Below are 21,979 nucleotides of genomic sequence, written 5' to 3'. Positions count from 1 at the left end.
TGTGGATTTTCTTTCATATTGTCGCCCGAAGTCAGCTGGGATAGGCTCCAGCATACCTCCGCAACCCGAATGAGGAGAAGCGGCATAGAAAATGGATGGATGGATGGATGGATGGAATTTATAACATTGTTTTACCAACGGCAGCATTTCAAATGCGCAGATTTGTCACTGGTATCAGATAAAATTAAAACCATACCCAAGCCTACAGATGAGGTTAGTCAAGAAGTTGCATCTTCATGTCAAAGGACTTCTTCATCTGGCCATGACCTTTCCAGATGTTTCCAGATGTGTGTTGACGGTGAAAATGATGCGATTGAAGAAAACACTAATCAGAAGTTGTATGTTGTTCGAAAAAAAACTCAGTGCCAGCCAGCTAACTAGTGTACTAGCTCAATAATGCGTGTTAACTGTTAGCAAACACAACGTGTAGCAAAGACTCATGGGAAGACCCCCCTCCAGTTGAAATAGAAGGCTCTTGTGTTGCCCTGCCCCAGGTATGTACAAGTCTAACCTGTGACACCAGTCCAGAAAGTTACATAATTCCTCTTGTTGTTCCTGACTAATTGGACTATTTAAACACATTCTGTTTGTTTTATATTGACAGTAGTCACACTGGAGAAGTCTCTCCTGGACATTATCATCACCACAACATCCTATTCCCGCTGCTGCAACTACTGGAGCGTACTTGCTGCTTTTAGCATCACCATTAACCATGTTAGCATCCTAGCTGCCTTTCACTTGGTCACCACTCACTTTACAGCAGTGATAGCTACTTATAAGCGATTTAATAAAGTAGTTCAGAAAAGAAAGTGACAATAAGTGTGCCGTCTTCTTGTCAAAGCTCACAAATTAACACTAAGACTTTGTCAAACTCTTAAGCTAACATGCTAAGATTTGAGATTAAGGCTAGGTGTACACTTGACAGTAGGACACAAAGATTACAAGCTAAAACCAAAAGGTATTGAACGTCATGTGACCAGCAAGAGAGTCTGACAGGAAATGACTAACAGAGCCGCAAACAAAAGGAAGTCATTCAGTGAGCTTATTTTGCTACTTTGAAATTGAACAAAACGTGGTGACATTTTCATTGTAGAAAGCGTGATGTTAATGTATGTTCAAACTAAACACCAGAATAACACACCTGCACGAAAAACGCACACACCTGGCAACTACACAAAAGGACGTTTGGTCCTTTTTGTCTTGATGCTTTGTGGCAAAAGACGTGTTGGGGGAGGGTCTAGCTCTCTCCCCGGTTAGCGTGTCTTTCAGTTAACGTCGAAAATTTACGCCACAATTTTGCCCGGTTTGCGTGCATTCTCCGGTTAGCGTACAATATGTCGCACGTCTTGTGTTATTAATATACTCCATGAGTCCAACTGTGTTTTTAATGGTTTTTTTTAAATTTATCACAAATATCACAAAATGTCCTTCCTTGTTAGCATCCTGTTAGCATCCTGTTAGCTAATAAAATGGCAAGCGGAACTGGAAGTTATGTCATCCGTCTATGATTGTCATCAGCAGTTGAAAAAAAATGTTAACACGTTTTATATCTTGGATGAGTGGTAGAAGATGAATGGATGTATAGATGGATGCATAAAACAATTCTAAATGCATACAAATGGACGTGACTTCCCAAAGACATGATGTGGCAGCGAGATCAGCCGCCACCACATTCCTGGTTTCAGTCACGTCAGGAGTCACTTCTTCAATTAAAGTAAAAGTAACCTTAAATGTTAATTCATCCCTTTAATTCATCATTTATATGTAGAGTCGTTCATCATTTATCGCAGTTAACTGGTTCCAGACCGCGATAAGTGAATTTCCGCAAAGTAGGATTCAGCATTATTAAATGGAATATTTTCATAGTTAGAGCACAGAAAAACCTGTTTATGACTTTCTAAATCCGGTTTTAACATTATTACAGCCTTGTAGACATGAAATAACACACCTAAAATCACTTTTATGCTCCTGTTATTGTTTGTTTACAACACATTGCGCAGAGTACCGGATCATTGCAGGGACATAACAGATGGCCGCCGCTAACTAGTTAGCCTCTCCAATTTACTTATTCTAAACTTAGGAAAGTGTTTCAAGCATAGTGGGGAAGAAGGACAAAGAAGGCAAAAATGTGAGGAGAAACTTTTTTTCCATTTGATCCATGGCATGTCAGCGCAGTTCTGCTGCCTCGGTGCCACTCTCTATGCAGTGTGAAAGGCAATGCAATCTAACGCCACGTCTCATAACATTACTGATGCCTAGTGAGCAGAACACTACATATGTGTTTCAATATTTTTTGACTAATAAAGTCTCGATGTTAACCAAAAAACACACTAACCGGCGTGTACGCTCAACGAGGTTCCACTGTATCTGTCCCAGGTTCAAACTGTGCCCGTCATAAAAGCTTTATTAAGTGTACAGGCAATGTTTTAAGTCAAAGTTTTAACATTAAGTGTCGTACAAGTATAAAAAGAAGTGAAACGGTGCTAATAATATGAAAGAGTAAATTTGCTAACAATGATTTCAGTGTGTGTGTGTGTGTGTGTGTGTGTGTAGGTTGGTGGATGATCGCTGTGTGGTGGAACCAGCTGCTGGAGATCTGGATAACCCCCCCAAGAAGTTTAGAGGTCAGCTGACTGTCATCATGTGAATTTCCAGTGCTTTTACTCTGAAAAGATGGGGCACACACTGCTGTGGCGTGAAGCGTGTGCAATATAAATAACACGTGTGATGTGCGTCCAGAGCATCAACACACACACACACACACACACACACACACACACACACACACACAGATTCCATCTGTGATCTAGTTAAGAAGTAGATCAGAGTGATTGACAGCTCCAAGTGACCACAAGGAGGTGGAACTTCAAAGTCAGTGATGACCTGTGTCCATCTTTTCCTCCAAAATGTCTCGTCCAACCATCAGAAGTTGATGATGTGGAAGTAGAGCAAGGTGAAAGGTGACTGCTAACCATTCTTTAACAATGAGCTCCAGTCCGGAAGCGTGTATTTTATGTAACCTCATTTCCTTAAACCAGGAAGGCAAATGTCCTTGGAGACGTGCACGTGCAACAATGATGCATTTAAGCATGAGTGCACGGTTGTGATTCAGCCACATTCAAATACAAGCATGTCTTATCTGGCGCTGGGCATCAGCAGGCAAATGTGTGGCCAGCCCACGTGGCTTCCTGTTTGCTGTCGAAGTTTTTCGCCATCAAAAACATCCTGCTGTGTATGACGTGGCCGCCATATTTGGTGGCCTGCTCTATTCACTTCATGTTGGCCTTGTACGCTCAGTCCACTGACCAACCAGAGCACTAATTCAGCCAATCAGAGTGCAGCTAACACAACATCACAGGCTCCTACTTGCTAATATGCTAACGCATGCTAACGTGTGTGTGTGTGTGTATGGGTGTGTGTGTTCCCATCTTCAGACTGTCTGTTCAAGGTGTGTCCAATGAGTCGCTACTCGGCCCAGAAACAGTTCTGGAAAGCCAAGCAGGCCAAACATGAGAAAGACAAGATCGGTGACGTGGTCTTGCTACAAAAATTGCAGGTACACACATGCATTCATACATGCATACATAGACACAAAATACAGTCTGGACATATATGTACATTATGCAAAAAAAGGTGTCATTTAAATGAATAATTAGAATGAATAAAATAATTAGTTAAAAAAAGAATTTAAATTAAATACATCAAAAAGTTCGACCTATCCTGACCAGATGCCCAAGCCACCTCATCTGGCTCCTCTCAATGCGGAGGAGCAGCGGTTCTACTGAGAGTTTCTCCCGGATGACAGTGCTTCTCACCTTATCTCTATGGGAGAGCCCAGACACCCTACGGAGAAAACTCATTTCGGTCGCTTGTACCCGCGCTCTTGTCCTTTCGGTCACTACCCAAAGCTCATGACCATAGGTTAGGATAGGAACATAGATCGACCGGACAAACAGGTGCTAGGGAAGGGACCAGACAAAGAGTGGCTCAACAGACCCCAATGAAGAGACACAACTTTGGAACAAGATCTAAAATTATATTATATTATTTATTTATTTATATTGTCTATTTTTTTAATTAACCATGTTAAATCATTTTTTGCCTATGTGTCCGGACTTTAGGGGCACACTGCACTTTAAGTTCATTTTGTTCTGTAAAATGATAGTTTACTACGTGTGGTGTACCTGTAAGTATGGTCACTGGCCAATGCCCACATCTATCTCCAAATGTTGTCCTGCTCAAGATATTATAAAATACTTGAAACTTGTGTATGCTAATGCTGAGATGATCACTTCCTTTCACCCCTTTCTAAATGTTTGCACACTTGAACGCTTGACACAGTGTGTGTGTGTGTGTGTGTGTGTGTGTGTGTGTGTGTGTGTGTGTGTGTGTGTTTTGCAGCATGCGTCCAACTTAGAGCAGAAGCAGAACGAGACGGAGAACAAGAAGGTCCATGGAGACGTGGTCAAGTATGGAACGGTCATCCAGGTAGGGAGCTCATGCCATAAAGTCATGAAAACCCTTAGTGCACACGTTGAAACAACTTTGACATAATGTCCTACACACACACACAGGTCCCTCCCTTGTTGCCATGGCTACGTGTCCTTTTGCAGCAATGAATACATGTAGAGTCACGCACTACACACACACACATACACATTTCTCTGTGTACATGCTGATGACTGTTGAAGTCAATATTAACTTTGTTTCAACCTGCACACACACACACACACACACACACACACAGATTGGGTGTGGTTCCTGCTTAGTGAAAGTCGGTGCGATTATTGTGATAAAGATTCCTGTGAAAAAGTGTGCACATGTGTGTGATTGTGCATAGTAGATACATGTTTGTGTGTCAGTCTGCGATGTGTAGGAGTTTAGATAAAAATGTCAGCATGTTAGTATCAGTACAGGAAGTAATAAATGTAGATTTTACAATGAGTGTCATTTGAGAGGCACAATATAGCTCATCAGGTGGACAGTGTAGGGTACATATGTTAGTTACAATGCATGAGGTGTTGGGCGTATGTAATATCAATTCTTCCACATGACGTCAGGAAGTGTTAAAGCTTGTATGATAGCCTTTGTTATAAAATGTCAGCAACCTGTTTACATTTACTAGTGACTCAGCTGTTTGATTGCTTGGTTCGCATACTAACACCTAGTTGGCATCTTTTTTCTTCTTCGTCGTCTTGGCCTTGTAGCTGCTGCATATGAAGAGCAACAAGTACCTGACTGTGAACAAGCGATTGCCTGCGCTTCTGGAGAAGAACGCCATGCGCGTCACACTGGACGGGACGGGCAATGAAGGCTCGTGGCTTTTCATCCAACCTTTCTGGAAGCTGCGTGCCAACGGAGACAACGTAACCACGCCTCACATTATTTACACTTGCTAGTCACCTTGCAAGTCTTAAGGCAGTGGCATCCAAACGTTCAACAGCGAGGGCCGCATACAGGAAATTGATAGCACTTGTGTATTCAAGATGATAAAACCAGTGCAATGTAGGTCAATATATGCAAGCTGAACAAAACATCCACATCTTACCTTTGGGGTATAGCTGATGAAGCACAGTTTAATATCTAATAATTTGTGCTGTCAAGTGATTAACATTTTTTGTCAAGTTAATCACATGTCTACTCTGTGGTTAGTCATGATTAATCACACATTTACCTTGGGCTTAATTAAGTAGACTTTATTGAAGTACTACAATTAGCTTGAATTTTGTTTTGAGATAAAAGCAGTACAAGTATGGTGCTTGAACAAAGAAATATGTACAGCTATACACATAAAGCCAATACAATGTATTTATTTGCTGAGCAATGCATGTGCACCACACACGGCAAGTGCTCGTATGGAAGACTCCTGGCTGCTGCCGTCATATTTTGAGCACTATCTGGCCCTATAGTGGTAACCTTGCCTATTATCCCCCCTCTACTTAGCAATATCAAGAAACTGACAAGCACATACTTCGACAAACTGTCTTTCCTCCCATTTCACTACACCTAAGCGCAAATGAGTGCAGCCGCCAACTAACATCGATTGGATGTACTGTTACCTGGAGGTAGTTATGGTTGTTCCTGTCAGTGCAACAAACTTAGCTTTGGCCAGCTGGTCCAACTTTGTTGCCTTTTCATTTCCATACAGTTCTGTATGAGGTCCTGAAGCCCCTTGTCTTCAACTATGTTGATGGGTCTGCAGTCTCTGGCAACCCATTCAGCAACTGCATTATTTAACCTAGTTGTCTTTTTGTTGATAAGTCTGAGCCTGGTGCAGTCTGCCAGTGTACAGTAGCTTGACGACCACGCCTTGATCCCACATTGGTAGCATCCTTGCTAGGTGGTACTTCAGACTCGTTGTTCTTCGATAAAAAAGACAATTCACCACCACAATATGTACACACAACTTTGGTTTTATCCAGAATTCCATTAGGTATCTTTTTAAACTGAAATTTCCCTTGAAGCAGACCTGGGTCTTTCTCCTCCTTATTTGCTGGAGGCTGCATTTGACCTTTCAGCTTGAGGAACATAAACATCCGTGCAGCAGGTTTACAGGGTGACGTTGTGGTCAAGCTTAGTGAGATAATTAAATTGCATTATTAATTTTTAATCCGTTAAGATTTTCAGATTAATCACGGGCATTATCTTAATAGGCCTACTAATAATATGTCTCATTAATAAATAATTATATTTATTTTTGGAATATGTTGAGGGCCAATGAAAAAAAGTAGATCTTGACGGAAAATGGCCACTGGCCTGCACTTTGGGCACCAGCAAGCTTAGAATGCTATGCAAGTTATGCTAACTAGTTAAATACATACCCTCCTGATCTAAAATTTAAGACCAGTTTTAAAGAAAAATTTTAAGAATTTACATTTTGTGCTGTTGGATCTTAAGGACGTTCTAAGTAGAGCTTCAAAATGCAAAAAGAACAAATGGGAGTGAGACCAGAAAAAATCTGAGCAGTTGATTGCAAACAACCGTGAAGGTGAAATAGGCTGTTCATCAGCTGATCAAAAGTTTAAGACCGCAGTCTTTAAAAGCTAAAATCTTGGCAAAATGTGGATTCAATGTCACCTTTTGTGTCAGGTATTCACACGGTTATGATCTCTTGATGGCAAAGGCAAAAAAGCTTTCTCTCTTTGAATGCGGTTAGATTGTTGAGCTGCATAAGCAAGGCCTCTCGCAGCGTACCATTCCTGCTGAGGTTGGACGGAGTAAGACGGTCACTTTACACTTCTTAAAAAGATCCTGAGGGTTATGGAACAAAAAAGTCAAGTGGAAGACCCCAAAAAATGTCACCGGCCTTGAGCCGGAGGATCGGATTGGCTTGGGAAGGCATCTGTAATGTCATGTCAATTATCAGACATATTGTATTGCTCAATGATAATAAAGTTGTATTTGATGATGTTCTCACACCTCCAGGTGGTGGTGGGAGACAAAGTGATATTGAATCCCGTCAATGCCGGCCAGCCGCTTCATGCCTCAAACTACGAGCTGAGTGACCATCCAGGCTGTAAGGAGGTGAGAGCGCCATGCCGACCTCCACACTTCAACACTGTGGACGACGCTGGAGTTCACGTGTGCGTGCGTGCGTGTGTGTGTGCGTGCGTGGCCACTGCAGGTGAACTCTGTGAACTGTAACACCAGCTGGAAGATCAACTTGTTCATGATGTTTAGCGACCACCGTGAGGAAGTGCTCAAGGGCGTGAGTGCACTCAACAGCAACAAATAGATCCTCACTGAAACACAAAGACAAGATGAGAGCATCATGTCAAGTTTGCTCTACTAACAAGTTATTGTGCTTCTCCTAGGGCGACGTGGTGCGTTTGTTTCATGCCGAGCAAGAAAAGTTTCTCACCTGCGACGAATACAAGAGCAAACTTCACGTTTTCCTACGCACCACACTCAGACAGTCGGCCACATCAGCGACGAGCTCCAACGCTCTGTGGGAAGTCGAGGTATGAAGCCGCCTCAGAGGATGATGGATAGGTATAGATAATACCACCATGTTCATGTAAGAGATGTCACTGAGTCACTTTACTGTGTGTGCTGATGGCTTCTTTAGGTTGTCCACCATGATCCGTGCCGCGGGGGAGCGGGACACTGGAACAGCTTGTACCGCTTCAAACACCTGGCCACTGGAAATTACCTGGCAGCTGAGGTAACCAAGGCAACAACACACTGTTTGAGTCCTCAACCAATTAATCAAAGTGATTTGAATTGGCAAAGAAACAAGGGTTCTTGAAGATTCAAGATTCAAGAGTTTTATTGTCATATGCACAGTAAAACAGGTAGTTCTGCTATGCAATGAAATTCTTGTTCTGTTCATTCTCCCAAAAAAAGAAAGAAAAACACAAGAAAATGAATAAGAACATCAGAAACATAAATACCAACAAATTAAGCAATTAAATTGAAGTATTGGAAACATCAGCCAATCAAAGTTTGTCATGTCCTTGTAGGAAAATCCAGGTTACCGGGGTGACAATGCTGAAATTTCCTCCGTGGTGAGTTGGCCCCTGGTCACGTATTCACCCATGGAAAGATTTTTTTGTATGACCTGCCTAACCTGTGCGCAGATGGAGGGTAGTCGCGGCAACAAGCGTTCTCACGGTGAGAGGATCAAGTACAAGCTGGTGGCCATGGTTCACGGCAACGACATCGCCTCGCTCTTTGAGCTGGACCCCACCACGCTGCAAAAGACAGACTCCTTCGTCCCACGGTAAGAACTTCCTGCTAGGCTTTTGCCGTAAAATGCCACTGGCTTCTTTTTGTGAGGCTTTTGATGTGGGGCTTTTGATTGCTTTCAGGAACTCTTACGTGCGCTTAAGGCACCTGTGCACGAACACATGGATCCAGAGCACCAACGTTCCCATTGACATAGACGAGGAGCGACCCATCAGACTCATGGTGGGTCCATCCATATATACATCGTGTCTACATATAATAAACAGTAGCGTGTTTAGTTCAGTCACATATAAGAAGACATGAAGAGAGTGAGCAAGCGAGGGAAACATACAAACTTCTCAATAAGTAAAATGTGTGTGCCTCCTTGTACAGTTAGGAACATGTCCCACGAAAGAGGACAAGGAGGCATTTGCCATCGTCTCGGTTCCCGTGATGGAGATCCGAGATTTGGACTTTGCCAATGATGCCAGTGCCATGTTAAGCACAGTGGTGGACCAGTTCAGTCAAGGCTTCATCAGCCAGAACGACCGTCGGTATGTAGGTGTGTGGCCTCCACATGGGGACGTTTGTGTGCACTGACCTTGTCCTTTGACAGCTTCGCCATCAAACTGCTAGAGGACGTGGTCTTCTTTGTCGCTGACGTGGTAAACAGCGGGCAGCCAGTGTTGGACGTCGCCATGACCAAAGCCAACCGCGAGAGACAGAAGCTGATGAGGGAGCAGAACATCCTCAAGCAGGTAGAAAAGCTCTCACAGGGAGCATTCCTGGACTTCCTGGACCTTCCACAATGTGAGATGTGTTCTCTTGTACCTCCAGATCTTTGGCATCCTAAAGGTTCCTTTCAAGGATCGAGGGGGAGGAGAAGGGCCTCTGCTGCGTCTGGAGGAGCTAGCCGACCAGAAGAACTCTCCCTACCAGTACATGTTCAGACTCTGCTACCGTGTCCTACGACATTCCCAGGAGGACTACCGCAAGAACCAAGTGAGAACGAGGATGACTGATCTGAGACTTTGTAGCTCTATCTTCCTCTTTACGGGCGCGCGTCAAGGTTGCATACAGGCCCCATACAGTTCTGAAACTATCCTACATAACTCTAGTGACAGTCAGTAAAACAAACATGCCAACTTGACCAGCGTGGGGAACCTCCGATATTTTGTATACATTAAAGATGCTAAAAGCAATCTAATGCAGGGCAAGATGTGCTAAGCTTTTTGTGTGAAGAAAACTCATATCTTAGCTGTGTATAAGTGTATGTATATGTCTAAGTGACAAAGCAAATAGTTATTCTAATAATTTCTAATAATCTACTAATATCTGTCTTGTACATGCAGTATGTATCTTATTTTCACACTTTAAGCATCAAATTCCCCCTTTTGATTTCTTCTGCAGCCCCTTTAAGCAGCAAACAAGATGAGCCTGAATTATAAACAACAAAATCTGACCTTGTGAATTCCACATAATTGACAAAATTCCTAACAAGTAGGGATGCTCCGATCGATCGGCCACCGATCAATATCGGCCGATTTCCGTCAAAAACACATGTGATCGGCGTATGTCGGTAAACGCCTTTCAAAGCCAATGACAAAAACCTATTGGTGTGAGGCCTACATGTCTGCTGTGTCATGTACGGTTGCCAACAACATGATACGTCTCGTATTGAGCTTGGCTAGTCTTGCATCTTTGTTACAAGCTTTGCCTCATTGTTACTGGCTGTACTTTGCATTGGTGGCAGCTAGCTATCTAGCAGTTAGCTTCAGTTATCCACCTAGCTTCCGGTCTTCCGACTCCAAATGTGACTTTTCACCACAGTGACTTTTTGTTTTTAAAACCAACAAGCAATGCAGTTTGTTTGGCGCTCATTTGTGTCCCATGGGGAAGCCACAAGTGGCTATCATGTTCATGGGGTACGTACGTACTAACTTTTTCAAGTGTCACGGAACAACTTCACACTCTTGTTGTCATTATACTAACTACTGTACAGACCCTTTCCAAAAAATTAGAATGTCATGTAAAAGTTGTTTAATTTCCATAATTCCATTCAAAAAGTTAAACTTTCATAGATTATAGATTCAGGGCCCACAATTTAAACGATTTCAAGTGTTTATTTGTTTATTTTTACGTAATTTGGGCTTCCAGCTCATAAAACCCACGAAAACAGGAATTCAGAAAATTAGAATACTGTGAAGAAATCACCATTTACTTCTCAGTTTTTGCAAAAAAAAAAGAGAAAGAAATTAGGATCACATCAAATCAATCAAAATATGGTACTTTCAAAACGATATGTCAATCTTCAATACTTGATTGGGAATCCCTTTGCCTTAATCACTGCCTCGATGCGACGTGGCATTGAAGCAATCAGCCTGTGGCATTGCCTGGGAGTTATGGAAGCCCAGATTTCCTTGATGCTTGCTGTCAGCTCTTCTTTGTTGTTGGGTCTGGTGCCCCTCATTTTCCTCTTGAGAATACCCCATAGATTCTCAATGGGGTTTAGGTCCGGTGAGTTGGCTGGCCAGTCAAGCACTGTGATGGCATGGGCATCAAACCAGGTTTTGGTGCTTCTGGCGATATGGGCAGGGGCCAGGTCCTGCTGGAAGATGAAATCTGCATCTCCATACAGATCCTCAGCAGAAGGAATCATGAAGTCCTCTAAAACATTCTGGTAGACTGTTGCGGTGACCTTGGATTTAAGAAATTATTATAACTGTTGAATTCAGACTTTATGCTTTTTATATAACGACAAATGAGCACAAAATAGCATCACGACGATGTCCACGCTGTTTGAGTAGCGATATACTTGGTAAATAAAGTAGTGTACAACTTAAATGTTGCCAATCATATAGCTCTAATAGTGATGGAAGTTGGAGACCCCTGCAACCTAGACACTGAATTTATTCTGTTAATTTTGTTATCTTCAGCTAAAAAAATAATTATTGAACAGTTTATTTCCCATGTATTGCATTAAATTAAATTCAAGTTTGTGTCAATAGTACTGTACTAAAATAGTGTCACACAAAGGCAAAAAATGCACAGATGTTTGTTTATTTATTTAATAATTATCTATTTGCCATGGGGCCTTGGAATTGTCTAGTGGTGCCCCTGACCAATACCATTCATCATACTGTAAATTAATTGAAAAATGTACAGTTAACCCATGTGATCGGTATCGGCCGATCTCACTCGTGGATGATCGGTATCGGAATTGGCAGCATATAACCCTGATCGAAGCATCCCTATTAGCAAGTACATAAAAAAAATACATTTATCATGCCCATTGTTACTAAATATTATAATATTATTAGGGCTGTCAAATTATTAAAAAAAGATTTATTCAGATTAATCACACTTTTCAAATTAATTGTGATTAATCACCATTTGCAACTATGTCTGAAATATTCTCATTTTTACTGTATTTTATTAACAGAAAGATAAATGACAGGATTGTATTAAGATCTCCAAATCAATGAAAATTTAAATCAAGCTAAAAGGTAGCACACGTCTAAAAATGTGTTTGGCTAACACTAGTCTCTTTAATAGTCGCAGAACATTTGAATCACACTTTAACCTTATTATTATGAGCAATGAGGGTTTGTCTTCAAGGATACCAGGTAATTCACATGTTTTGAATGTAAATCTGGGATTTCTGAGCCCACTTAAATGTTGATAAGAATATCAACGTATTGTTCTTTTTTGTAAATTTTTTTTTTAGGCCGTTTATTTAGGCCACACATACACGCATAATAAAGATGTTGTAGTGATGTTCGGAGTTTAGAGTGTCTGTGAATGCACCTTGAGGTAGTGTGGTGAGAATTAGGAATGAGTAGAGACGTGTTTGTGAGTTGGAGATACATATGCTCTTGATCAAAATTTTAAGACCAGTTGAAAAGTTGCAGAAATGTACATTTTGCAGTGTTGAAAAACCTAGTCATTACCACACAGCCTTAAGTCATGAGGGATGCCCCCTGCACCATCTTCACATAGCCAGCTGCCGTTTGACGCCCCTGCACAAACTGAAGCTCCATTGTTCCATTGAAATAAAAAACACCCCAGATCATGAAGGCACCCCGTGCACTGTGTCGTGTGGAAAACATATCAGGTGGGGTCTTGTCATGCCAGTAACTTTGGAAGCCATCAGGATTGTCAAGGTTACTGTTTGCAATACTTTACTCAAAACATTTTCTTGTCTCACTCCCATTTCTTCTTTTTGCATTTTGAAGCTCTACTTAGAACCTATATAAGATTCAACAGTGCAAAAAGTAAATTCATGCAATTTCTCAACCGGTCTTAAAATTTTGTTGAGGAATTTTGTCTGTCATAACAGAGAAGTGTGGCTGACCATCACGCACATGCATTGATTACAAAAAAATGTTCACGTAAGTAATTAAATAAATTAGTTACCACCGTTAACGTGTTATTTTTGACAGCCCTAAATATTATATAATAAGTCTTCACTGCCTAAACGGTAAACGGTCTTCATGAAATGAATGAGTCGACTGTAACATGCCCATGTTTGCTTTGGCTCCTCCCCCCAGGAGCACATTGCCAAGCAGTTTGGCTTGATGCAGGGTCAGATCGGTTATGACATCCTGGCAGAGGACACCATCACTGCGCTGCTGCACAACAATCGCAAGCTGCTGGAGAAGCACATCACCAAGACTGAGGTGGAGACCTTTGTCAGCCTCGTCCGCAAGAACCGAGAGCCCCGGTAGGCGTGGCGGGGGTGATAGGCGGGGCTTGGAGTGTTACCAAGTGCGTACTCAGTTTGTGTGTGTGTGTGTGTGTGCGTCTGCAGGTTTCTTGACTACCTTTCTGACCTGTGTGTTTCCAACAACGTGGCTATCCCTGTCACTCAGGAGCTCATCTGCAAATGTGTGTTGGACCCCAAAAACCAGGACATCCTCATCAAGACGGAGTGAGAACGGGGGCGGGGGGGTCTCTGGCCTCATTCTTTTAAAAAACAACATTTCCCATGAGCGCTTTAGAGAAGGCTGGCTGTTTCATTAATTTTTTTCCCTGTTCCCGTTTCTCACCAAACACGTTTCAATCTCTTAGCAGCTTCTGCTTCCTCTGCTCCCCACCTATTTTTTTTTTTTTTTAGCCAAACATGTACTATATTTGCACTATGTGGACTGTACAGTTACTTTTCTTAGCAATCCGCCCTGTAGTTGCGGATATATTAACCTCCAAAATCACAACCCGGTAGGCCACGCCGCTTGGCTAGTAAATCGGATTTGTCACACAAATTTGCATTGACAGAGTACGGTGGAAGCCATTTACTGTAAGTTAACCCCGTTTAATGTCGACCAACTCATCAAGTCCCTGTCCACTGTGTTTGTCTCACTAAAGAGTGCCCACTTTTGTCGTCCTAAAATTCGAGAGGTGTTGTTTCTATGAAAAATGTCTCTATTTATGTTGACGTGTGTTGTAGTATTGTTAACGTCATCATTATTGCTCGCGTGTTTTTGCAAATGCAGATTTGTGGTTAGAGTATATTAAAATCAATAAAAACAAACAGAAGGGTGGGATGAGCAACAGTAAAGGAACTGAAAGTGATCTTCACCTTTCTTGCGTGGTAGACTTATCGGCCGTTCTTTCATCCCCCTTTCTGCAACAACAAAGTGAACACATTTCAAGTGAGCACAAACAACGTCAACCAACTGCTGTAGGTTCAAAAGTCCTTTATTATTGCCTATTCTCTTTATGTCTCGGCCCAAAGTCACAACTGAATACGCATTTTCAGTTATGTCAACAACCGTTTACAGTTCCACTGTAGTAGACATCTCTCTCTCCTTCTTTTTCAGTTTTCAGTCACTCCATCAACACCAATGTTGGCACACAGCCTTAGGACAGTGACATAGACAAGTTTGTAAAGTTTCAACAAGATTGCTCAAGAAACATGGCTGCCATTCACTAATACGTCTTCTAACTCATTCACCATTCATTCAGTCACTAGAAAAGTGTGAAGATGTCTTTTTCACACGTCAAGACAAGAATGATGACAAACACAGTAGACATTTCTCAGTAATTGTATGATTTACTTCCTGTGGAAGAATAACATTGTCTTGCTGTCCAATTGTTTGCGTTCAGACGTCGGTTGCCCAGGGAGGTGTCCCCTGGTGAAATTTCTACACAGTACATGGGAATGGACGACTACGGAGAGGAAGATGAGGTACATCTTCTATGTACTTTTTTTTCCTGACAGCAACTGATCACCATGAGGTTTACTAGACGTTCAACGTCTTCAAAGCCAAGTTGTTCCTGCATTGGTTTGTTCTGAATGGGGCTCATCATGAAGCACAATGACATTATCCATCATCATATTATGTCTCTGACTTCCTTTAGGTGTGGCTAGTGTGGGCCGACAAGACCAATGAGAAGCAGGAGAAGAGCATCAGACAGCTGGCTCAGGAGGCCAGACAAGGCAACGCCCACGACGAGAATGTTCTCACCTACTACAGGTATGCACTGACTGCTGACACGTCTAGCATCTTGGATGATGAGTAGCGTTCTCTCTTTGACAAGAAAACTTAGAAAGATAAGACCTCTGCCAAGGCTATATTTAGTTGGGTAGTTAGTGTTGTGGCCTCCTTTTACCATTGGCCACTGAGAAACAGACAGAAAGACAGAAAGGGACAATGCCAATCAGAGGATATGAATATGGTAAGTATGATGGCAGAATATGGCGTGCGATAACATAAGCAATCAATGTAAATATGGCTTCCCAGCCTTTCCTCTCTCCTCCTCACCGACATTGGTATGTGCGCACCCTTTATTAATTCCGTATACGTAAACACCCACCTATGCCCATGTGACCACTCTTGCCACACCTTTGCAGACAGCAAACCTAAACCTGTCTCCCTAGAGTTAGCAGGCTACTTCCTGGTTCATGAAGATTAAATCAGATGGTTTTGGTGTGGGTGGCTGGTGGAATGTTCAATGAAACTTGAACTTTATTGTCATTGTATAGGCTGTGAAAAGGTCAACCCTGCTGACATGCAACGAAACGTAAAAAATAACATATTAAGTCACTAGCTAGTGAACATACTATAAGTTGATAGCATTGTCATGACATTGTTAAGGCAACAGAGACAAACCTACTGAAGAGCCTTTGGTACAAATCCAATTAGATAGATACTTTATTGATCAATTATGTAATAGATCAATTAGTATAGTAGTATAGATCAATTAGTTTTCTCCTTTAACTCTTTTGGTCAGCTGTGTTCACAGTAATTCACCAGTCCAAGACCACCCCTAGTCAGCGGTCTGTTGATGTTGTGACCAGCATGTGGCTACTGGCCTTGACCCGTGTGGTCTTCCTAAGTGATTCAGCCTGTTGGTCTCCTCAGGTACCAGCTGAAACTCTTTGCCAGGATGTGTTTGGACCGTCAGTACTTGGCTATCGACGAGATTTCCAAGCAGCTTGATGTGGAGCTAATCTTCCTGTGCATGATGGACGAGACGCTGCCCTTTGACTTGCGGGCGTCCTTCTGCCGCCTGATGCTGCACGCCCACGTGGATCGAGACCCACAAGAACTGGTCACGCCCGTCAAGTTTGCCCGCCTTTGGACTGAAATCCCTACCTCCATCACCATCAAAGAGTCAGTCGCTTGTCTCAACAATATGGCACCACTTGCTAGAAGCTTGCTCACGCATCTGACCTTCTGCTTCAGTTACGACTCCAACATGGATGACAGCAGAGACAACAAAAAGAACCGTTTCTCCAACACCATGGCCTTCATGGAGGAGTATCTCAACAACGTGCTTAATGAGGAGCTGCCCTTTCACAACGAGGAGAAGAACAAGCTGACCTATGAGGTTCATGAGCACCGTCACTGCTTCTTCCACCGTCATCGTCATCATCGTCATTTCTTCTTCTAACTTGCTTTCTGTTTCCTGTTCAGGTGGTGAGCCTGGCTCGCCATCTCATCTACTTTGGCTTCTATAGTTTCTTCGAGCTGCTGCGACTTACCAGAACTCTGCTCGGCATCATTGACTGCAGGCCCAATCCCTTGCACGGCAGTGTGATGTTCCACGAGGACGCCTCAGGTGACCAATCAACAATGTTTAAAAAAAACGTTCAAAAGGAGTGTGAGCAATATTGTTATGTGCTTTAATTGTGAAATACTCCCGGAAGTCATGTCTTGTAACTTTTGTTCGTCTCAAGGGAAGAACGTGAAGCGCTCTATTCACGGCATGGGCCAAATGATGACCACGATGGTCCTTAACAGAAAGCAATCCTTATTTGGTGGGCCAGGGGCACGGGGGGCGGGGCTTGACGGACAGCGAGCGGCTAAAGACAGTATCGACAAGATGGGCCTGACAGTGATGGACACCAAGCTGAAAATTTTGGAGATCCTACAGGTCAGTGAGAACAGCTGTGTGTGACGCCCACATGAGGTTGTTTACTGTACTTGTCATTAACATCCTCTCTCATCCTCGTCAGTTCATCCTTAATGTGCGTCTGGACTACCGTCTGTCCTTCTTGCTCTCCATCTTCAAGAAGGAGTTTGTGGACGTTTACCCACTGGCTGATGCCGACGCCACCACTAGTATGGAGCAAGCAGGTGCTTGCGACACACACAACCAAACTAACACTTAAAGGAAGGGACTAGGTGCCATCACCTTTGTAGCTGCTGCTAACCAGTGTCTCTTCCGGTAGCCACCATCAACCTGCAGCATATAGGAGAGCAGGCCGAGGCCATGTTTGGAGTCGGGTAAGTCCCTGTGTGATGTGTGAGTCTACATATGTGATGCTTCTGAGCGTGCATGTACGTGCACAGAAAGGGCAACAGCATCCTGGAAGTGGACGACGAAGGAGGTCGCATGTTCCTGCGAGTTCTGATCCACCTCACCATGCACGACTACCCCCCACTGGTGTCTGGAGCTCTGCAGCTTCTCTTCAGACACTTCAGCCAGAGACAGGAAGTGCTGCACACCTTCAAACAGGTCTGACACACACACACACACACACACACACACACACACAAATGGACGCGCACGCACACACACGTGCACGCTCATCCAGGCTCACTTAGCTTCAATGTCTAATTTGTCCCTCTGAATGAAAACAAAGTCTACATGGTCAGAGGTGGTGTGACGCTCCATACATTCCATGTCCAGGTCCAGCTGCTGATCTCAGCTCAGGATGTAGAGAACTACAAGCTGATCAAGTCAGATTTGGATCGTCTCAGGACACTGGTCGAGAAGTCTGAGCTTTGGGTGGAGAAGAAGACGTCAGGAGGCGGAGACGGCAAGAAGGACAAGAAAGACAAGAAGGAGAAAGCTGAGGTAGCGCCTTACTTTGTTCTCTGGATGATGAACACCCCCATTCAGTAGAGGGCGTGGTCACTAACAAACAACTCTTAACGATGACACCTAACAAAGTCAAAATAATCACATATTCAACCATAACTACATAAACATAACCAACTAATGTCAGCTGCTTCATATGCTGCTTACGCAACTTTTTTGACAGTGTGGGTGGGGCTTTTGCCATCATACTTGGTGAAGGTGAAGCTACATGGTCCTGATTGCATGTAACACCTCTTCTGTATTGTTTTTCTTGTTTCCTACTGGGAGAGCAGTGTCACCATTTTAACATTTTATTTGTCATTCAGTTTAAAAGATTAGAAAGTGTTTGGGTAGCAAACGATTAATTGCTGTTGAGCAGCATTGGTGAACATGCTAATGAGGTGTAATGTTTCAGTATAATAAAATGTAAACATTTATGGCTCAAAGTGACGGGTGTTTGTATGTTTACAGCTAAAATGCTTTTTCTACTGAGGCTAGAGTGATGATGCTATAGTTGGTTGTGTGACATAAGCGTGTCCTGCTTGCTGTGCTGCCCTGTGCATCCTTTAGGGGGCAGTAGAGGACGTGACTCCCAAGAAGGACAAAGGCGAGAAGTGCAACGAGAACTATCAGAACGTCAAAGAGGTCAGGAAGCATCACTGTGTTGTCATGGGTGGGACGATGTGTGTGAGTGTGTGTGTTTTTCCTGGCGATGCCTCGGGATACTGACCTTTTATCCAGTGATGTCTCTTAGAAATCTCCGGTGCAGCTTGCAGCTTCTGATCAGTCTTTAAAGTAATTTGTGGCTCTTTGACTTCCTCCTCGCAGTGCACCATTACAATTTCAAAACAAAACTTTTACAAATATGATCTGTAATGTCATTGTTCGGTCTCTCTAGTTAGCTAATCAATCAACTCACCACCTTCATGCACATCTCATCTAACAACTTCCTGTCCTCAGCTCCTTGCTTTTCTGATTTTCCAAAAAATCAACCAATAAGCTCACAGCTTAATCCTAGAGATGCCATCCTGTTAAGTGAAATATCTTTATTGGTTACACTTTTTAGTGGTTCTTGTGCCCTAAACACCCTGTGGTTTAGTCATGTCAGTGGAATGTAAAGCCACACCCACCAGTGATTGGTTTGTGTATGCTTTGACTTCTCTTCCACCTTGAGTTGTCTCAAAGATGTACAGAGAAGTGGACTTACTGTAACTCCAAGCCCCGTGGAACTCCACAAACTCTTCTGTCATGTTGCTTATTTGTGAGGTTTTGTTTATCAAGCCTTATCTAGTTTTATAGTACACAGTGAAAACTGATCCAGGACACTCATAGGAAATAAATAATGTCTTCAAGGGTCCAACTGTGGCCATCATAGCATTTTAACACGTCATGTCATGCAGGTGCAAAAAGAAGTGAATCAGTGTTAATAGTGTAAAATTCTGTTAACTAACAAGTGAGGATGCGTATGGTGACGCTTTGAATGCGTTTATGTCATCATTATCTTTGTGTTCTTATAGATCCTGGAAAGGTTGAACAAAATGTGCAGCAGTGGCGTGTGGAAGAAGCAGCAGAGGTTGTTGAAGAACATGGGAGCTCATAAAGTCATGTTGGACCTGCTGCAGGTCTCCTACGACCAGGTGAGAAAATGAAGAAATACATTTGTGAAAATATGTTAGTTGTGATTGTTAAAATGGTAAATGGTCACTAAGAAAAGTAGCCACAGTTTAAAGAAGTATCATCAGCATACAACTTTAGTCATGAAGAATTAAAACTATTCTTTCCGCATTTAACTACTGTACTACTTCTTTTTCTTTTGTATTGTCATGTCTGCAGAATGACGTGAAGATGCAGGAGATCATCAGGTATGCTCACCTGTTCCTGCAGAAGTTCTGTATGGGCAACCAGGAGAACCAGGCTCTGCTGCACAAGAACCTCAGTCTCTTCCTCAATCCTGGGGTAGGATGGCAGATCTGATGTCGGGATCTGATTGCTCTGCTGCTGACTGATGGTCCAGTGCTCATATAGCACTGCAAGGTCCTTTGTTGCAATGATATGCTGATTGTGGCTTTTCCCCCTCAGCTGCTGGATGCGGAGACAGTGCAGCACATCTTCTGCAACAACTACCAGCTGTGCACAGAGATCTCTGAGAGTGTCCTGCAGCACTTCATCCACTGCCTGGCCACGCATGGACGCCACGTCCACTACCTCAACTTCCTGCACACCATCATCAAGGCCGAGGGCAAGTACGTGAAGAAGTGCCAGGACATGATCATGACTGAGGTGAGGCCGCTGCCTGGCACATTAAGATTTCGAGTGGTGGTGGTGTGGGGGGTATGACCATGTGTGTCTCTGCAGCTGACCAACGCTGGTGAGGACGTGGTGGTCTTCTACAACGACAAGGCCTCCTTCAACGTCATGTTGGAGCTCATGGCCGAGAGCAGGGAGGGTGTGGGCGACAACAGCCCGCTCAGGTAACCACGGTAACCACATGGAGAAGATGACACAAAGTGTCCAATTCCCGCACCATTCAAGACGGCTTCCAGAATGTCTCCTTACTCGTGCAGGTATCACATCTCGCTGGTGGAGCTGCTGGCGGCATGTGCCGAGGGCAAGAATGTTTACACGGAGATCAAGTGCACATCGCTGCTGCCACTGGAGGACGTTGTGCGAGTGGTGACACACGAGGACTGCATAACTGAGGTTAGTGGCATTGTCAAGGGAACCTCTACGTGTTCTTCCTCTACTAATGTCAGTTCTCTCAGTAATTGACTAGAACACGGTTAATGCATCAGAGCATTTCATAGCAATACCCAGATACCATGCTAATATGACATTTGTGGTTCTGTGATTCTGTTCCTAATCTGTGTTAAATATGACCAGTGTGTCAGTTGATTGTGTGACGTGCAGGTGAAAATCGCCTACGTGAACTTCGTGAACCACTGCTACGTGGACACAGAGGTGGAGATGAAGGAGATATACACATCCAATCACATCTGGAAACTCTTTGAGGACTTCACTGTAGACATGGCCCAAGTGAGCAGCTTCTCTTTCCTCTTTCACCTTTGACCTGTTCACTCAGCAGGTGTGGTCTTGCAGGTGTGTAACAAACGAGATAAACGTCTTTCCGACCCTGTCTTGGAGAAATACATCATCAACGTGGTTTTTGACACCATCAACGCCTTCTTCAGCTCGCCCTTCTCTGAGAACAGCACCTCACTGCAGGTCAGCCTCACCTGAGAGGAGCAGGAAGTGTGCTGGCTGGTGAGACCGACTTCTCCCTCCTTTTGTTGTCAGAGTCATCACGCCATCGTCACCCAGCTGCTGCAGTCGTCTGTGCGCCTTCTGGATTGTCCCTGGTTGCAGCAGCAACACAGAGCACAGGTGGAGACCTGCATCAAGACACTTGCTGTCACAGGTGACACGCCCACACACAAGACCACCATTACACCCCAAATACAAGACCACAAGGCCACAACTTAATAAGATCCTTCATAAACATAACAAATGACAAGCGTGTCAACATGTCACTGAAGTTTTCAGTGATGTAAGTGGTGATGTTGGTCATAGAGAGGAGGTCAAAGGTGATAGAACAGCTTCTTTGTTTCAGCCAAGAGTCGCTCCATCGCTCTCCCGCTGGACCTGGAGGCTCAGATCAGCGCCATGTTGTCAACCAGTGCCCTCAACTCACTGTCGCGCTCCAACCCCAACTATAAGTCCTCGTCACGTTCTTTGCGGCCCGTGACCCCTAGCAACCCCTGGGACTACAAGAACATCATTGAGAAGCTACAGGACGTCATCAACACGCTGGAGGAGCGCCTCAAGCCGCTCGTCAATGCTGAACTCTCTGTCCTGGTTGACGTCCTCCACCAGCCTGAACTCCTCTTTCTGGAGGGAACTGACACTCGCCAGCGCTGCGAGTCTGGAGGCTTCATCTCCAAGTAAGAACACATTAAATGCAGGAAAAGTGTTCTGTTTTTCTAGAGTTTTCCACAAGTCTCCTTCA

At 43.6% G+C, this 21,979-nt stretch overlaps 1 protein-coding gene across 2 annotated transcripts in view; it reads left to right on the top strand.

The window, feature by feature from the left end:
- itpr3 (inositol 1,4,5-trisphosphate receptor, type 3) overlaps nucleotides 1–21,979 on the top strand; it is a 39,493-nt gene that overhangs the window by 4,633 nt on the left and 12,881 nt on the right. The window contains exons 2-37 of one of the 2 annotated variants that reach the window (XM_054772966.1): nucleotides 2,554–2,624; nucleotides 3,435–3,556; nucleotides 4,402–4,488; nucleotides 5,208–5,366; nucleotides 7,426–7,524; nucleotides 7,625–7,708; nucleotides 7,815–7,961; nucleotides 8,069–8,164; nucleotides 8,463–8,507; nucleotides 8,580–8,722; nucleotides 8,811–8,910; nucleotides 9,061–9,221; nucleotides 9,284–9,425; nucleotides 9,505–9,669; nucleotides 13,218–13,390; nucleotides 13,478–13,597; nucleotides 14,773–14,854; nucleotides 15,028–15,143; nucleotides 16,032–16,283; nucleotides 16,356–16,500; nucleotides 16,587–16,731; nucleotides 16,850–17,046; nucleotides 17,129–17,249; nucleotides 17,345–17,399; nucleotides 17,466–17,631; nucleotides 17,806–17,973; nucleotides 18,547–18,621; nucleotides 19,494–19,613; nucleotides 19,810–19,932; nucleotides 20,056–20,256; nucleotides 20,332–20,447; nucleotides 20,541–20,676; nucleotides 20,884–21,009; nucleotides 21,073–21,198; nucleotides 21,271–21,391; nucleotides 21,584–21,914. In XM_054772966.1, the coding sequence (XP_054628941.1) occupies nucleotides 2,554–2,624; nucleotides 3,435–3,556; nucleotides 4,402–4,488; nucleotides 5,208–5,366; nucleotides 7,426–7,524; nucleotides 7,625–7,708; nucleotides 7,815–7,961; nucleotides 8,069–8,164; nucleotides 8,463–8,507; nucleotides 8,580–8,722; nucleotides 8,811–8,910; nucleotides 9,061–9,221; nucleotides 9,284–9,425; nucleotides 9,505–9,669; nucleotides 13,218–13,390; nucleotides 13,478–13,597; nucleotides 14,773–14,854; nucleotides 15,028–15,143; nucleotides 16,032–16,283; nucleotides 16,356–16,500; nucleotides 16,587–16,731; nucleotides 16,850–17,046; nucleotides 17,129–17,249; nucleotides 17,345–17,399; nucleotides 17,466–17,631; nucleotides 17,806–17,973; nucleotides 18,547–18,621; nucleotides 19,494–19,613; nucleotides 19,810–19,932; nucleotides 20,056–20,256; nucleotides 20,332–20,447; nucleotides 20,541–20,676; nucleotides 20,884–21,009; nucleotides 21,073–21,198; nucleotides 21,271–21,391; nucleotides 21,584–21,914 (4,836 nt within the window). Of the gene's footprint in view, nucleotides 1–2,553; nucleotides 2,625–3,434; nucleotides 3,557–4,401; nucleotides 4,489–5,207; nucleotides 5,367–7,425; nucleotides 7,525–7,624; nucleotides 7,709–7,814; nucleotides 7,962–8,068; nucleotides 8,165–8,462; nucleotides 8,508–8,579; nucleotides 8,723–8,810; nucleotides 8,911–9,060; nucleotides 9,222–9,283; nucleotides 9,426–9,504; nucleotides 9,670–13,217; nucleotides 13,391–13,477; nucleotides 13,598–14,772; nucleotides 14,855–15,027; nucleotides 15,144–16,031; nucleotides 16,501–16,586; nucleotides 16,732–16,849; nucleotides 17,047–17,128; nucleotides 17,250–17,344; nucleotides 17,400–17,465; nucleotides 17,632–17,805; nucleotides 17,974–18,546; nucleotides 18,622–19,493; nucleotides 19,614–19,809; nucleotides 19,933–20,055; nucleotides 20,257–20,331; nucleotides 20,448–20,540; nucleotides 20,677–20,883; nucleotides 21,010–21,072; nucleotides 21,199–21,270; nucleotides 21,392–21,583; nucleotides 21,915–21,979 lie in introns of both variants that reach the window. The other variant, XM_054772959.1, reaches the window with a different exon arrangement.

This window comes from Dunckerocampus dactyliophorus, chromosome 1, assembly GCF_027744805.1.
Source record: "Dunckerocampus dactyliophorus isolate RoL2022-P2 chromosome 1, RoL_Ddac_1.1, whole genome shotgun sequence".
NCBI lineage: Eukaryota > Metazoa > Chordata > Actinopteri > Syngnathiformes > Syngnathidae > Dunckerocampus > Dunckerocampus dactyliophorus.
This window is presented reverse-complemented; position numbering and strand designations above follow the sequence as displayed.